General features: G+C 39.2%; 1 protein-coding gene across 2 annotated transcripts in view; it reads right to left on the bottom strand.

Annotated features, from left to right (window-relative positions):
- ADGRD1 (adhesion G protein-coupled receptor D1) overlaps nt 1–18,311 on the bottom strand; it is a 155,958-nt gene that overhangs the window by 27,145 nt on the left and 110,502 nt on the right. For both annotated transcript variants that reach the window (XM_072880258.1, XM_072880259.1), the window contains 4 exons: nt 16,948–17,101; nt 9,704–9,770; nt 8,616–8,682; nt 684–775 (listed from right to left, as the gene is read on the bottom strand). In XM_072880258.1, the coding sequence (XP_072736359.1) occupies nt 684–775; nt 8,616–8,682; nt 9,704–9,770; nt 16,948–17,101 (380 nt within the window). The remainder of the gene's footprint in view (nt 1–683; nt 776–8,615; nt 8,683–9,703; nt 9,771–16,947; nt 17,102–18,311) is intronic.

The following is an 18,311-nucleotide window of genomic DNA, read 5'->3' as shown; positions in this document are numbered from 1 at the left end:
AATCCTATAGATTTTAGAAATCAGAATTTGTCCTTGTGTATTCAGATGTAGCGATGTGTCTGCCTTACATTTCCCCTCTAGCCTTGCTAGCGCAGTGTTTTAAAGACAGTACACTCTCAGAGAGGCCACCATCCCAAGAGGCTCAAGGGACCTTGATATAAAGACACGCTTGAATTTAAGTACACATTTAAATCCAGCATAAGTCTGTGTGCTTTGCAGTATCAACAGAGTCTTAAAGATAAGCATATGCCTAAATATTATGCTGAACTAGGGCTAGAAACAAGGTTTATCCTCTGAAGGAGCAGAATAGTTGCAATACCCCAGTACAGATTAATGATGCTCTGTGAGATTTATCTTTGAATAGAGCAGGAGGAGGAAAGTCTCCATTAATAAAAGGGAAAATCATGAATCAGCAAATGCTGGAGACTGTAATAAGCAGGAAAACACTTTAGCTCATGCTGAACCACAGGCTTCATCCTGTGCAGCATTCGGCTTTCATAAAATATAGGTTAACTGGCTGCATTCAAGAGAATGATACGCTACCTTTAACATTATTTGCTTTTTCTGAAGAGGAATGATATCGATGTTCTGGGAGAAGTCCATGATACATGTCTCTATTATGTAACATTGCTAGTGTGAGATTATTAACTCGTTATAATATAATTTGAATGAGAAAAACTTACTTGAAGGCATTGGCATCTCCGTGGACCTTATAGTTGTCTGCACTGATTCTTGAGATAACTCTTGTGACAGCAATGAGAATACCAATATTGACCTGAAGAAGAAGAAGGAACAAGACTTGGTCAGGAAAGTAAGTACCGACTGTGTCATAGGTGCAAACTGCCCTAGGAGCATACTGAACAAATACAACAGAAAATAGGAACTTTGCATGTTGTATTTATTTGGCAAAAGAGGTTTCCAGTTTTGGACTGGTATAGTTTGACCCTTGTCAATGGATTTCCCTCTCTCCACAGCGGGTAGTTCTTGCTTGTGCTTTCTTTCCGTCAGGAACAGCCCTGGTCTGTTTAGGGTAAGGCTGGATTGATACATTGCTTCACAGCTAAAGGAGTGCTCAGGATCCCTACCGTACAAATAAATACCATAATAACCTACTAGCAGCTGACAAATTAGACAAGAACATCAGTGAACAGGGGCATGTGTCTGCATGCACGGGTTTTTTTGTGCTTGGATGTGCGCAGTCTTCAGAAAGCACCTTTCTCGCTAGACTTCGCAGTGTACAACTCCTGTTTCTTACCAAAGTCTGCTTGCAATTTAAGCACAAGACTATTTTAAAACAGCAATGAGGAAAATATGTTAAGCCTGAGCTCTGCTCTTCAAAAGCCCTGCTCTTTTTGATGTCAGGCCCAGGAGAAACATCAATAAAACGAAAAGAACTCCCACCAGAAAAGTAGGAAATCTTGAAAAGACTAACACTGAAAATGTCTAACAAAAGAGAGTTTGCTCTGGAGTCACAGGTGAAGAAAGAAGGAAATCTTTATCACTTAAAGGAAATGTGTCAAAGACTGTCTTGCTGTGCAAAGACCTTGGGTTTAAAGAAAAAAAAAAAAGAGGAGAGAATGTGAGAGATATATTTCCCCCTTCCTGGCCTAAGTTACACACCAGCTACAAAGCTGATGTTTAGCATCAAGTTAAGAATAAGGGTAGAACAAAACTATCCTGAACTACAGAACAAAAAGAAAGAGAAAACTTCAAAATAGTGCTGTTGCTCAGTTAAGACTCAATAATCATACTCTATTTTGACATAAACATTCTAATTCTGAGGTTGAGAGGGTGAGTTAAAAGATGTTTAAGTTTGATGATAATGATTTCCTTGGTATTTTTCAAATCTTCTGGCCACTCTTAGTTTTAGATTTCTAAGGGCAGATGATCACCTGGTGTAAAGCAGGAGCGTAGCTGTGATAGTTCATTTCTGCCACAGCTTTTTAGCCCGTCCAAAGCCCGTCCTGTGGACCCTGACAGCTTTTCAATTACGAGTGTACTTGTTGTTCAATCAGCTTTACAGAGATGAATACGAGGTGAAATTCAATGGTCTTGGGATCATTTTCCCTATTTCCACCAAATCATATTTTGTAAATATCTTTTATAAATTCTTTGAGGTGATAACGAGCATTTTTGAGAAACCCACTTATATGCTAAATATGCGTGTTGACTGAAGCAGCAAACGATGAACAAGTTACGCTTTCTCTTTTCTTTCTCTCTTTTCTTTCTCCTCCAAACGCTCCAATTTTCTGTTGCATGCCCACCAAATGATCATCATCATTACTCCAGCTTTTCATGGGAATTGCACAGAAAATGCCTCTCTGTACCCTTAACTTCTTTCCTGACACATTATCTTCTAGCAGCCTTTTTTAGTCTTTTATGCAAAATATCGGTCTCCTCTTTTGACACTTCCTGTGGATGTCTCACTGACAGTTCAAGTTCATCCTGGCACAGTTGCTCCATGATCCCTTTTTCTGATGACTGCAGACAACAGCACGCTCCTGCCAGCCACACAAGTGCTTAACCCTAATGCTTTCTTCCATTCCAAATTCCTTTTAGACATTCGTAGGTTTTGCTTCCTGCATAGCATTTTTAAAAATATGCAGATTATGCCTAAACAAGGTATAGTCAAAGAGTCCCCCCAAAAATCCAATGAAGTAAAAAAAAAAAAAAAAGATGAAACCTCATTCTTCAAATTCTGCATTTCCTACATCTTACAAAAGTCAATGAAAGTTATGAATGATAAGCACCAACAAAGGAATACTCAGAATCCTGCAAACTCTCACTCAAACTGGACATGAACCCTACGATCTGGTCATGAAAACAGCACAAGCAAGATAGTCTCAAAGGAGACAAATTAGACGGTTTTCTAAAGCACAAACAGTTCGGCATTTCTAGCTGAATTTTAATTTCTTTATATAAAAGAAATTAAACCGGAAATTCATTTCCTAGGTATTTTGGATGGTCTAAAGTGGAAATTTAAAAAGGCCTTGAGCTTCTCCTCTTGTGCAGTCAGTGTGACTATATCCTTTCCAGGGTTCATTAGTAATATGCTTAAAAGATGAGAAGGAAACACTGTGATCTCACTGCTGATAAAAAAAAAAAATGTACTTGTAAAATTAGCAACAAACCATTACACTCGAGTCCCAGAGTTCTATATTTAAATTTCCTGAACCACTTGAAATTTTTTGTTTAGGTATTTTGAGAAATTAGAGTAATCTCTTCCAGCCTAAATAAACAGATTAGCTACAAATGTCTTCCTTTGCTAATATTTCAGTAAGTATGGAGGTATTTCCACTGCCCTTATAATGGGAAACCAAAATACAGCCACTGAATTGTTCTTCCAGTGATTTTTTTTGGCATCTGACATAAATACTTTGCCAATGATTTGAATAGGAGAATGCTTAGTTGATGAAACACTCATTATGTTTTAACCTATATCAGAATGTTCAAACTAGGAGAATAAACATTTAGATAAGGGAACTGTATATAGTTCCTATTTTTTACTTTTCTGAAAGGCCAGATTACCTGACAGTTACAGTTATTTGGCCTCAAAATTACAAAGGAACGTAGAATATTTTTGCTTGCAGGTAGTGCCCACACTCTACTTTTCAAAAAACATATAGCTAATAACATTAGCGCTTGTTTCCTAACTCGCAGGACTCCTTTCAAGGCAGCTTGTCCAACCCCAGGCGCTCGCAAGTCTCTGCGAAATCAGCAGGAGCTGCCAGTTCCCATTATCGTAGGCTTGATCCAAAGCCCACCAAAGCCCATGGAAAGATCCCAATGACATCAGGGAGCTCTGGCTCACTTTAGTGACAACTTCATCTGACTAAAAATTGTCAGATGCGGAAGAGAGTTAAATGAGTATACGGGACCTCTTTCAATAGCTTTTCTCATCAAAAATTTGTCAGACCAGATACAGTGAGACAAATTCTTTCCCTCAGGTTTTTTTGCAGGAGTTTCACCTAGATTTCCTCCAAATCTCATGAGATTTTTGTTTCTTCTTTACTGCAGTGCAGAAATCCCATGTGGAAAACCCTCTGATGTGGTGTGTTGCATCCTAGCCAAGAAAAGGTTTGGCAGCAGAGAGGAACTAAAAAAAAAAATGGATAAAGCATATTGCCTTAATTAAATCCATTGACCAGCTTTCCTCTAAAACCACAAACTATTTTAGGCTCCACTTCAGTTTTGGGCAGTGGTACAGGGAGTTATAACTGACTCTTCCAGTCCGAGGTTTAACATACTCTCTCATGGTGCGAGTTAATTTGAGCCTTATCATGACATCATTAGTAGCACACCAACGTTGCAAGTTGTCGCAGTTGCAGCCCATTGCTAGGTCGCATCAGAAGTCATTACTGGGTATTATGCATTTCCAAACACAGCTAGTCGATTCAATTAGATAGATGTTGAAATCTGTGAGAATGATTTCGGAAAGCCTGATTCCACTTTTAGCTATCCCAGAGCAACTACAGATGGAATAGACTAAATGGAGTTATTTTAGACTTCTGTGTACATGACTTCATATTAATGCATGCAGTATCACACCAGTCAGAGCTGAATATCAGAGCAAAACGTTGAGGTTGGAAAGGAAATACACAAGAAAATAACTAATGAATAAAAGGTGCAACAGATCCCTGACTTCTACTCTTTCCTAATGTTAATCCTTAATTTTTAATTTCTTACAATCTGTCCCCTTGTTCGAATAAATGTTGCATGCTTTCCTGTTGGTTAAGTAAGAAGAAACTGAATTTTAAAATAATGAAGGAATTTAATTTTAAAATACTAGAAGTGCTCATAACTGAGTGCTAATAAGAAAAAATGAGAAGCTTAGCAGCTGTGGTCTGTTCATTTGTGCTCTAACCCACCACAGCACTTAAGTATGTGCTTGATTTCAATGACCCTGAGGAATCCTACTGTTTCAGGGCCTTTAAACACTATGGGTCCAATTCTGTCACCTTTTCCCCTGATGAATGATGTCTAATAAGCGACACAAATTGTCTCTTTTCAATCAGTGGGCCTACCTGCAAAGATACTATTCAACATACAAAAATGATCCTAATTCTGCACTGGTCCATAAAGGTATGAATAAATACTATGAGGCAACAGAACTAAATCATGTATGATCAGCAGGTATAAGGGAGAGAATAGGTTTTTTTATATAGAATATTCATAAGCAAGTAGCAACTGAAGACGGTGATGGCAATCTCAGCCTGGGACCCAAGTTCCACGGAGTCCCATCTGAAGACACTAGTTACAAAGCTGATGTCCCCACAGCACAGAACTGTTAGCAATATGCTAATGAAAATCATATAGCTCTATAAAAATGCTGTTTATCAGACAGACTCATAAAAAACCACCAGGAAAATAACTACTGACAGGGAAAACAATAGAAAGGACTTGCCACCACAGCCCAGTATCTCCCCCCCAATGGATTGCTCACTGTCTGCAGCACGCCCACTGCTCTGTGTACACAGATGCTTTCCGCAGAATTTCCTTAATAATTCTGCCATATCTATGGAAACACACCAAGGCAGCAGATGGTTGATAACAAACAAAGCCTTCTGCCAGAAGTTTTAATGTCTTGTTCCAAAAATTCAGGTGCTTTGTCAAGTTTTTTTTTTTCCTTTGAAAACATGTCCCAGGCCCACTTTGGCTGAGATTAGTTTGGTTTTCAAATTAATTGCAACAATTCTTTTGTGAAGCTGCCTTAAGAGGATGCTGTAGAGGCTGGAGTGTTGTGGTTTGGGGGGTGGGGGAGGGCGATCTTTAAACCTTAAGATGCAGGTAGAAGCCAAAAAGACCTACGCATAGAAGGAACTATTTCTTTCATTGCATCCCTTGACTCAAACCCCAAGAAAAGAGCACTTTGGGTATGGGAATCCATATAGGGCTGGGAGGTTCTGTGAATTACTCCCTAGGAAAGTATGTGCGAGTATTTTTTCCCAGTCACACTCCCACCACATCATTCTCTTTCAAGGCTCCATGCTGTCTATATTGCCTGTGAGGCTGTGGCAGGACAAAAGTAGACCGTGTCTGCCTAGTCTCTAGAGAGTGGGAGTTGAAAAGAGCAGTCTCCCTGTTTTCTTCACAGCATAATCCTTTTTCTTGGCAGAGAGAAACTGTGGATGGAAGTAGTCAAAAACTGCTTTTTGAGACGTATTTTCAGAGCTAAACACTAGTTCATGCAACTAGTGGCTAATTTGTTATTTAAAGAGCACAGACACACATGCACACACAAAATAGTGTTTAGCCTTGTTATTTCCCTATAGGCACTAACACATTTTTCAGCTAGCATATTCAATGCCCAGAGAGAATAATTTGTCAGCTAGCTTGCTGCTATTTTGGGCAGAGCTGGCTTTAGACTATTTAACAAATTGCTCTACGTGGATCAACCTTGGGAGCTCATTTTTTCTCTTTCTCAAAATATTTGTATCCCTACAAGAATATAACTTGAGCTGCACAAAGATTATATATCATAAGTGAGAGGCAGACAGTTAAACCCTTACTTTCACTGGCAAGCAGCTACACATGCAAATCGTTGATGGCCGTGCTCACTCAGGTGAGTAAGCACTTCACTATCTGGCATGTTTTGATTAATATCCTCTTTGGACAGCAGCTGGGAAAGATTTGATTTTACTGGTTGCATCTCAATTCCTCCTTTGCTGCTGAACAATGGCCAGAAAGCAAGTGCTAATGCGAGAAGGAGACATTTAAATATTAGATTATTTCAATTGCTCTCCAGTCATCAATATCTACATATCTTTGAATGTAAACCCACATACAGAAGGTCTATGGTACAGGCCACCAAGAAATTAAGTTTGTTGGAACAAAGTCCAGAGCTCTTTAGCCAGCTCTAATCCAGTGATCCACATTTCTTATTTACATGTATATGCTTTCACTTAGGTAAAAGAAATTCTGCTCTTCCTGCACAGGGACTTCCCAGTGTTGCCATTATAATGTGATTAAACTACTAATATGAGCCAATTTCTGCCACATCAATATAGCAACTATTTTCATTGTTTTCTTAATATATATTTAAATAGCCTAGGTTTTCAGAGGCGGTATCTTGGGTGGAAGATGCTGGATTAGGCTGGGCTGGGCTGCCTAGGAGAGGTGCTGATTTCACTGGCTCCCAGGCAAATGTTAGGATGTCCACTCAGCTGCAGTGTAAAATTGCCTGCGATGGAAAAGGTCAGCCAAGAAGCCACCTTCTGCTTGCCAAATAGTTATAGAGATATGATAGTTATGGAGATATGCAGTGGTAAACACTAGTTCTGTATGTATAGCTCTCCTTCCTTCCTTTGGCTTGCGAGCAGGATTTGTGGGGTGTTGTGTGTGATGAAATTTGGGGAAGTTTCTTTGTGCTTTCCATGGAAATCCCAGCTTTCTTAGGGAGGTGCAAGGACCCCAGCTTTCTTAGGGAGGTACAAGGTACAGTGAGTGGCTCCTTTTGATGCTCCTCCATGCAAGTAGTCAGGATCTGGTTTTGACCCTCCTTGAACACCACAGCAGGCAGACTCTGGTCTAGATTTGGGCTCATGCCTTTAAAATCTAAGTAAAGCTTTAAAGACAATCTGATTTCACTAATCAGTGAGTCTATTCCATGTTCATACTGTCACTCTGACATTATAACCTGCAGCAAAAATCGTAGCTAACCTGATCAATTAAAGTATTGGAAACAGTGCTGAAGAGGAATAATCTCCCACTTAATCCCTGCAAACACCTCTGACTCCTTAAGTAATCACAGTGGTTAAGCTACAACTCACTGTAATTTAATGTGTGGCCATAATTAAACTGCTGCAGAGCATTCATGTACCAGCATCAGAGCCATGAACCCGCACTCTCCCCCGGCAAGACGATGTTCATGATAGCTGGCATAGGGGTCAGCAGCAGCCGCTGAACCCCTGCAAACTCCCCTTAACAGCCCTGCCCTGGCCAGCCGCCAAAGCGCCGCACCTGACGTTGAATTCCAAACCCAGAGGAATGGCACAAAGTCCTTTTCCCTGTGAGAAGGCAGGTGCAGCTTGGTACCTTCCCCAGAAGCACCCAAAGGGGGCCAGCTCATGCCCTTCCTTTAACCCATTCCTGCTAGCTGCTGACTGCTTGCAAGCTCTGCCCATGCCCATCTTCACTGAGGGCACTCGGCTTTACTGGGAAAAGGGAGCTCTCTACAAGCAAAAACTTCAAATACCAGTGGGGTGGAATCAGCCTTTCAACTTTTACTGGTGTATATGGAACACAAACCACAGGGTTTGTTCTTTTGGGGGATCTTTCTGAGCGTTATTAAAACTCCCAAGATTACTCAGTTCTACGCAGTTAATGGCCCCAACAGGGCTGTTGCAGAAGTGGGCTGTTCCAGTATTTTAGGTTGTATTTTTGTCTTGGAAGAGTGAAATTAATAGTGTGAGAATTAATATGCATAAACTAATACACAACCATGTAAAACAGAAAAATCGGAGGAGGAAAAAAATAATTCTGGATGATTCGTCTCTGTTGTTCAATCCGTTTCACTGGCCTGGCGCAAGGACTGACATCAGAGCTGCAGCTAGTCCTGCTGTGTGGCTGACACAGACGTGCAACAAGAAAACAGCAGCAGCCGTGGGTTCACCTACCAGAATTACAAACAACGCCGGTGCCACAAAAGCCCAGATTGCTCCATTCTCTAGTGAAAGCCAGCAGCTGCGGAGAAAAATCAGAATGATTTTAGATGACACACAGGGTCATTTAATTAGTAATGTTCTTAATTAAAAAAGAGACTAAGTGCAAAAAGACTGATGAATTTTAAAAGCAAGAGGCATGATAGAGCATCAAGAAGCAGCTCCTTTTCTCCTTGCACTTGGGGAATCTGAGGCAGGATCTCATTTTGATTTGTATCTTGCAGAGAGTCAGTGACAGCTATCTGCCCCAGAACGCCTTCAAATAGCATTAGGGGCGGAAAGCTGGGAAGAAAGGAAAGGTTTTATTTGCTATTTGTTGTTCTTGTACGCTGTATCACAGGCACTCATTTCAGTGCTGTGAGCTCTGTCATTGTAGCAAGAGACAAATTGAAGCCCTCCCTGCCTTGCCCGGCTGGTGGTGAGGACGCGGCTGGGAAACATGCTGACAGCTTCACGTGTCTTTCTTACCGCACTGACGATATAAGCTAGTTTACAACACAATAAAAACATAACCCTTGCTCCAAATCTTTTGCTTACATTATGGTAGGATTGAATCCTACGGTGTTTGTTCAGATAAATTTGCTTTTCTTTTTCCAAATTAGAAAGGAACTTAATTTTCAAAATTTTTAACAATATCCATTCTAGATCTTCAGATGTTTAACTGCAGTTTTCTTCGAGAGGTGAAATATCTTTAATCAAAGATTATGCTCATCTTGTTAGAAATGTTTCAGCCCGCGCTTTACCCTGTGCGTGGGGTAAGCAGGGAGCTCACTGTAGGAGGCCTTATGCCTCTGCAGCAAAAGCGAAAAATAGGCAAAACATCTCAGGAGCTTTTTGGGCATCACCTCAGCAGTGAAAGGCAAACCTGAGGCTTCCAGGTCTAAGAACATGCCTATACAACAGTCGTGCTTTTGCAGGCTATCTCCCCTACTCCTCAGCAGGATCTTGCAGAACTGCGTTCCTCTTAACGCGTCTACAAGTTTTTCTCCCCATCAGCCTTTCCATCCGTATTGCACCTGGAGCGAAGACATTTTCGTACTCACTTGCCACTCTCTCCGTAGCTGTCTAGGGACAACGTTGTAGAAATTACACAAATCACCAGTGGGCAGCCTGTAAAAAGGCAAAGTCGGTGGCAATATCAGTAACAAAAGTACCTCTTCCAGTAAACCCTGCAAGTTCAGCTAAATTTCATATGGACAACGGAACAGCTCAGAGCAATTTTAGAGCTAAGTCTAACTCGACATCCTCCTGCAGCTGTGTAAAACGACATGTTTTAATCAATTAATATCAGACAAACAAAATGACTTTTCAATAAAGTACTAGTTTAACAGTTAAACTGAATTAGTGCTAATTTCATTGAGAATCACAGTCCTTTTTCAGCCTGGTTTGTGTTTATGTAATTTCTGTCTCTTGCTATTCAAGCAGTGATATCCTGTGGAGCACTGTCAGGTTTATTTTAACCGCTTTCTCCCGAGTGAGTGCACCTTGTTGAAGAATTCAAAACAACCTGGAAACCAAAGTAGAGTTTCTCACAGGGGTGCACGACTAGCAGGCGAGAGGACAGAAATGGCGACGTTTAGTTATCTAGAGCATCACACACGGCAGCGAGAGACAGTTCGGAAGAGACAGAAGCAAATTAAGATCCCACTCAGATGCCCAACCAAGATTTCTTTTAACATAAATATGTAATAGCTCCGCAAGGTTTCTGCGTTTAAAGTAGACTACATTTCCAGACGGGTTTTAACAGCTCCAGTGTGCTGCATCCTGGGAGGTGGCGGAGCGCTTTACGGGGTTACACGGGAATTCTGCCCAGGCAGACAATTATGGTCTGCTGTCGGGGGCAGCCGCGTCCCTCTGGCCCTCCGCAGGCGATACCCTGTTGTGCCACTTTGGCACAGCTTCCCAGGCCAGGAGCTGGAGAGGAAGCCAGGTTTTTCTTGCCAACAGTTCTGAATATAGTAAAGCCTCATCCCTTTAAATATTAAATGATTGTCTGTTAATTCCTGTATGATTTAATAAAATGTGAAGGTTTGGGCTTTTATCATCTTATGGAATTTAATAACCGGGTCCCAGACAGAGTATTATACATGATGGCTTAAAGTTTCAATTTTCTTTTGAATTCTTCAGGTTTTCTGCATGAGGCTTTTACAAAATTCTCTGACAAGCAATTTCTGCTTAAACTTACCAACATCAACCTCACAAAATTCTGTAAAGTTTTCCTGTACTGGCAGAACTAGAATTTTTGGAAGAAGTATTTTCGTTCTTTAATGATTGTGGCTAGAAGCACCTTGTATTTATAAATAGGAAAGATACTCAGTAGTTAAGAAGCAGCATCCACAGACATTATTTAGGTCTTAGACTTTGAAATCCAGTCTGCAGGATGGAGTTTAATATCCCATGAACTTGATTCTGCTCTCTCATGCTTGTCCAAATCAGGAATAACCCCTTAGAAGTAGTGTTTGTTTTTAGATTTTAGTTTACTATCACATTTGTCTATTTAAGAAAGGAAATTCCCACACACATTTGAACAAAATCAAGAATAGTTATATTCAACAGAGCAGTTAAGCACAGACATAAGCCTATCTGCCGAAATCTGCCATGGGTACGTGAGCTACCTGGACTAAAGGTCCCATAGGTATGTCTACAAATTCCCAATCACGTCTTGGGTTGCTGAGCAGACACTGTTGATTGGCACTGCTTGTCTTCTGATGCAAGTTGTCTTCCCATGGCAGGGACTTTGTCACAGAAGCAAAAATACCTGTGCCCAACTAACTCTCCTTTATACTTCTAGTCTGCCTTTTTTTTGCAAGTCAAATGCCGGATATTCAAGGGATTTAGCATGACTTTTTATCACTTTTAAATGACAGTGAAGAAGAAAATTAAATACAGAGTTCCTTTGGAAGATAATAAAACTTATGCAGATGAAACATAGAGCAGTCATCTGCATAAAAAGAGCTGTTAAGTCAGTGAGAATAAAATGGTCTGTAGCCTACAGTGCAGTGTTTGCCTTCTCTTTGCATTAACAAGATATTAAATGGATAATGGCAATGGAGGCAGAATCAAGGTTTTGTTACAGTGAAATTGAGTATTTTTCCTTCAAGAAACAACCATTCAATAAATTCCATAAAGGTTGAAAAAAAAATATATTTAGCCTAAGAGGATCATAAGATTTGAATCATAAGATCTGAAGAATTCATATGGATTATATATTATACACAAAAGTAAGTGTGTTTGCTTAATCTTTTGTCAGTAATAATTACATAAGAGCTGTGAAGTTCAGTCTACACCCATAATAGGTGATGTTAATATTGTGCTGGCACTGGTTATCATTTTTTGAATTACGGCTATGAATTACGGCTAGAACTACGGCTATGGGTTTTTTACTGTATCTGAATGTTCTCTCAGTTAGCAGATGCTACAAATATGCTCACCAACCCTACTCCAAATTGCCAAATTTACGATGCAATAGACCGTGCTTTCCAGAGCACAGTATCAGATGAAAATGTTCTAGCACACCTTTCTGGCAGCTGATCTATGGCACTGGTGTCATCTGCGTCTCGGTAGCCCGAGAGCAATGCAGCATCACATTCGAATGGGGTAAATCAACCCACACGGAGCCGTGTGCTGCTGCAGCTCGAGTTCTCCGGGTCCCCAAGCCAGCTAATTTAAAGCTACCTCCCAAACTCAGCATCAAAATACAGCCTGCAGAGCAGGCGTAAACTCTTAATACCTGGCACAGGAAGCCCAATAACACAATCCTTGCTCAGACAAAATTCTCCCTGAGTTCAGCCCAAATACGGTCACTAGGGTGAAGTCTAAAATGAATGTCAGCTAGGTCCTCTTCTTCAGCATTAAACTTCACATCTAATCCATCTGCTTTATGTTTCTTTATGTTTCTGTTTCATCTGCATAAGTTTTATTATCTTCCAAAGGAACTCTGTATTTAATTTTCTTCTTCACTGTCATTTAAAAGTGATAAAAATGATAAATAAAAATGATAAATAAAACGGAAAATCCCTGTAAATCTGTATGCTGTATTTTGAAAGCTTCTGTGTCTTCTATACATAGCAAAAAACCAGACAGGCTATAGAAACTCTGTGGCAGACAATTCAAAGCAATTTTAGGAAATTAATCCTAAAAGGCTAAATATGTCATTTATTGAGAAAGATGAAACATTAGACACAAATGAAAGTATATTTCCTTCCAGTACTGAAAAGATCTACTTTACTGGATGGGGAAAAGTATATTCCCCCATTCGTTTTGTAGAAGTTAATTTTCTATGATTTTCTTTTTCTTCTGCTGCGTTACACCATATCTATGCAGAAGTCTGGGACTACATCAAGCAACTGCAAATAAAGAAATGTAGGTCTTTTGACAGCTCGGAACAAAATCTTCACTCTAAGGCAGTCTATAAAGGAAAGGAAATTGTCTGAAATAGGGAAACATGTTAAGGCTAAAATGCCACAGTAAAATCTCCAGTATCTCAAACTGTATCATCAGCATCCTACAAATGGGTGGGTGGAAAAAGTTTTGCTACAATAATCTCTGTGTTATGCTGAATCACCGCGGCAACAAAGTATTTTTTTTCCCCCAATCAGTCTCAAGGTAGTTTTAAAGGTAGGATATTATCACCTTCCTCAAATTGCTCTTCTTTTGAATTCCTGACAACTGCAGTCTTTGAGGTAATTTTAGCACCCTTGGGACTGAAGATAATACACAGGAACTTCAATCAACTCTGCACATTTGGTATCCTGTCTCTCTGATTACTGTTGAATTCATTTTACAGGAGTAATATCTCTCAGAAATCTCAATAGATGTTAGGAGATCAGTGATACTCAGAGACAGTGTCGAGTTCCTTGTCCCTATCTCCTCTCATTGCCTCAAGTTTCAATTTGTCATTCACATAGACTTTGCAAACTTTTACGCATGTACCTAGCCCAGTTTTTCTGCTTAAATAAGAATGATGGGTCTTGGTTTTTAAATTCAGGACTGGGATTTGTCATTATTCCAGCAACTATGAGTTTGAAAAAGTCTTCACACTTCATTTAAAAGCAAAGAACGAAGAAATGAACTATCTGTTTTGACTAACGTGAGATGAGACATCCTTGTCTTCAACTTCTTTCAACCATCTTTGGTCAGTATAATAATTAGCTAAGCCAAAGTGTAAAAAACCAGAGATTTTTATTAGATACTGGAAAATGTATATCTATTACGGTCTCAGGATGGCACAAGAATGCTCGACTTCCTTTTGACAGTTGCATTCAATGCAAACTTACCCTCATTTCAAGAGCCAAACAAAATAATTTTAGGACAAAACCTTTTTAACCGCTTTCCACAGCCTTGCAAGACTTCTATTTAGATGTTGGAATTTCATGGAATATATATGTAACTTCTCTCTATTGTACTTTCACGAAGTTCATGAAGGAACAACCCAAACTCTACCCTGTAGAGCATCAGCACACACTGCTGCTGAAGGCAGTACTGACGCGTGATCTCTACTTAAACATTTCTGTTCCTGTTCAGTGCCAATATGCTAACTAAAGAGAAAGTTGGGAACTGACAAACCCGGGTGTCCTTTTAAGCATTTTAGTAGTGAACATTTCAATGGGGATTTTCTCTCTAAACACATCATTATTCAGCACCATCTATTGCCCACTGAATGAGCATTAGTTACGTACCAGACAGTGAGTTGCGATGCTGTTGACTGAATGAAGGTTGCCCTGATACTTATCAAGAGATAAACAATTTGGAATGCAGTTGCCTAGTTAAACTACTTCAGGGATGTTCAGACACACTTGCAGCAATGACGTGATGTCAGATATGATTAAGGAAATTCAACATTTCATTCAAATGTAAATACTGTGAGCTATACAGGAAACAAAAAGCAATACAAACTACTTTCCCAGCAATACGGTAGATTTACTGGATTTCAGAAAACATATTTTTTTCCAGTTCATTGTAGGAATAATAATTGGAATGTGCTTTCCAAAATTAAAATATTTGTCAAAAAAGGGCTTTTGAAAGGTTTACACAAGGAAATGTATTGCTGTTATATGGATGATGTCTTCCACTATCTGCCTCCAACAGTACCTTTGCTACATTTAAGAAACAGAGCTTGCCACCGGGTTTCTTACACAATCCTGGCCAAGAACAGCATTGCTAGAAGAACCGACACAGAAACTTCTACTGCTGGTGCCTCCTGTATTGTGCTACATCCCTCTGTTTTGATGACAAATACCTACTGTTGGGCCTGAGGGATTATTGTCCAAAGCATTACTCAAAATACCACTGAAGAGACTTTTTAGTAACCACGTTTAACATCCCATTGTACTCATTGTGCTAATTACTACTAATTTAGTGGTAGCAATCATATTGCAGTAAAATGAGGCAAAATGCTACATTTAGTACTAGTCATATTGCAGTCAGATGCCATGTTTATCCTTGTGTCTTCTAAATCACTTTGTAGATCACTGCCATTTTACAATAAATAAACCTTACGCAAAATGCCAGAAAAAAAGGGTAAAGGTGCATTGTGGCACATGTAAATAATTAATTTATTTTCATAAGGTAATTAATGATTGATTGTAAATTGAGTTAATCAAAGCATCTGCTATAAGCAAATACCCCAGTGAATGAAATGCCAGTTCTTATTATTTTATTAACTGCTGTGGCTTTTAACATAATATTTCTGAAGGAGAAATAGTTCTCAAGGGCTTATGAGAACATTTTCTTCAGTTTGATCCACTTGGATTTGTATTCCATGAGCTCTGGATTAAATAAATCCACAAGAAACCTCTCCAACATCAGCATGTTTCTCTACATTTAGCACTGAATCTAGAAGAATCTACAAATCTCCAATGTCTTCAACCCTCAGCCTGTCTAGGTTCTGTTACTTTTGGGTCTATGTGCATGAAAAAGATTAATTACTCCACTTAGCCTGGTCTGAGTAGTGTTTTTTGGAAAAAAAAAAAAAAAAAAAAAAAAAAAAAAGAAATATTTTACACAAGCCTAGTAAAAACTCAGCAAAACAGCTTTTGTATGTTTTTAGCAACTGAAGCTTTAAGGTGCGTACTGTTGGCATGCAAATTCCTTAAGGAAAAAAAAGCTATCTTAAAGCAACCAGGATAAGGACTCATGTATGTGATACTCTTGAACCTGTCGCAGAGAAACAATGCGGGCAAAGAAAAAACTTCTAACTAAGCAAACTGCAGTTTGGCCCCTCCATCTAGCAGATACCGTGTTCACCAGAGGACTGTACCAAATGGCCCTTAGACAGAACTGCTAAGGAGATTTTAAAACAAAAGAGGAATGATGTACAGAATAAAAAGGACATATTAAAAAAAGGACAAGTAGGCAGCTGTTGAAATATATATATATAAGTGAACAGCATTACTATCATGCAGATCTGCATGATGCCAACAGGTATTAAATATTCTAATTATGACTGCAGTATGTCTGTATTATTGGTATAATTCGTTTTCATTCAGCTTCCAAATGAACTTGTCGGGGGGGGGGGAAGATAATGCATGTTTTAACATATTTTGAAATTATCTGTAATTACATACATATTCCTTTGCTAGCTTTTGACATTTCTCCTTTTGACTCAATGTATGAGGTTTTCTTCTTCTAAACGTGGAAGTTTGTCAAGCATCATTGCTGTACTTCCAGGACAGTGAAAGCAACCTAGCTTTCATCTGCTGTGAAGAGTCTGGAACAAAATATTCAGTTTCGATTCCTCAATATACACACAGATTGTGCTTTCACTACTGCATATAAAAAGCTGTGAATTGTTATCTGTGAGATTTCTGTGTCATAGGACTACTTTTTATTCTTAATAATAATATTGAGGTTCTGTGCGGCCTTTTTCATCTAAGGATTTCAAGGCACAAAACAACAGCTAATGAAGTCTTGCGATATTCCTGTGCTACTGCGCCAATTTTTTACGTATGGATTGCAGAATACAGATACAATAAGCCAGTGTTGTGAGTTAGAACCAAAAAAAGAACATAGCAGTGCAGCGAGACCTCCTTCCCACAATCCTGCTATTGATTTTGTAATTAAGGACCTGATCTGGCCTAGTGAGGAATTCACTGCAGTGAAATGAGGTTTAGGGACTATAAATTTTAAAGTCTGATTACAGTCAGAAAAATTATGCATTTTCTTATCCTACAGACCTACTCTCAGTAAGGAAAACTACGATCATAGGATGACAATTTTACATATGCTTCTGAATATAATCTTGTCCTACACTCAGGAGACTTAAAGCAAGCAGCTACTAAATGCTTACCCCATCCAATTCCATAATAATATAAGTGCTTGCTTTCTTCTGACCCAAATACTTTGATCACCATACTGTAAAGATGAAATCCTTCCACCAGCATCCATGCAAAAGCACTCAGGAAGAAAAAATGAAGGAGAATGGCCAAGATCTTGCAAGGCACCTAAATTAAGAACAAAAATTAATATATTACTTCTTCGTGAAATTAATATATTACTTCTTCGTGATGCAGTCACATTGGTTTTCCAATTTTTTTTTTTATTATTTCTGTATACATTTACATGCTAAATGCTAAATCACTGGAGTAAAACAGTCTTAAAAACAAAGCACTAGAGAACTTAATTTTTCTACAGCTTTTTCAGATAGCTTCAGAGTAACAAATCCTCTTACCTTTTAACAAAAACCATTGCCAAACATGATGTGGAAATCCAAACTGATTATTTATTTATAATAGTAGGACCAATACTCCTGCTAAAGTCTACAAAATATTTAAGAATTCAAAACTGAAGGGTCGACATCCTCTTGCTGAGCCTGTAGCAAATATAGGAGAGTCAAAGAAGTGGGGGTACAGGCATTGTCCTGTACCCTGCTCCCTGTTCTGTGATGGTAGAAAAACCAGCATAGTTCATGCCGTATTTTCTGCGAAGAACTGGTAGAAAGTCAGTGGATCAGTTAAGCTTGAGCGAGATACGGAAATTTTTAAATAAGGTGCCATGTTGAACCTGCTTTTTAGTTACACTTTGCCATGTGGCTTTCCTACTTTGCTGTTCTTCATATGAAAAATGGGATAACACACAAATTAAATCACATTGTATTCCAGTGTCTGCCTGTCCTGGTAAGAAATTCTGTAAAAGTCTCATACGTTCCTCCTTCAGCAATACTAATACAGACATTTCAAAAAATTATAGCAAGCTATCATTGGCTCTTGAGTCCTAATTGCTCTATGGTGCGCATCTAGTTTGCCCGCCTGTTTGAATTCTCAATTTCCCATAGTCTGAAGTAGGTACCAGCTGTATATGGCTCATATTTGACAAGAACACATCTAGCGATTAAGGCAAAGTACGGAAAGTCTTCTCTGTAGGGTGTTTACAGACAATTCGAATACTCCTTGATAGTCCTTTATTCACTATGTGCTATCAAGATTCTGGAAATAGGAGCTAATACGAAACTTTAAGCAGCAGCAAAGCACCATCTAGAAAGTGAGCCCACCTGGTGTAAACTGGACTATCTGTTTCAATTTAAACTATAACATGTTTTGAAGTGAAACAAACGCTGTCCCAAAGGAGGGGAATGCCATGCCTAAGGCAATGCAGCAAGAAGTAAAAACATCCTCTTGAGTCCTGTTTACACCCGCCCCAGTGTTCACCGCCCAC

This window comes from Ciconia boyciana, chromosome 15, assembly GCF_034638445.1.
Source record: "Ciconia boyciana chromosome 15, ASM3463844v1, whole genome shotgun sequence".
Classification (NCBI taxonomy): Eukaryota; Metazoa; Chordata; class Aves; order Ciconiiformes; family Ciconiidae; genus Ciconia; species Ciconia boyciana.
Note: the sequence above shows the minus strand (reverse complement) of the source record. Positions and strands in the feature narration are given on the sequence as shown.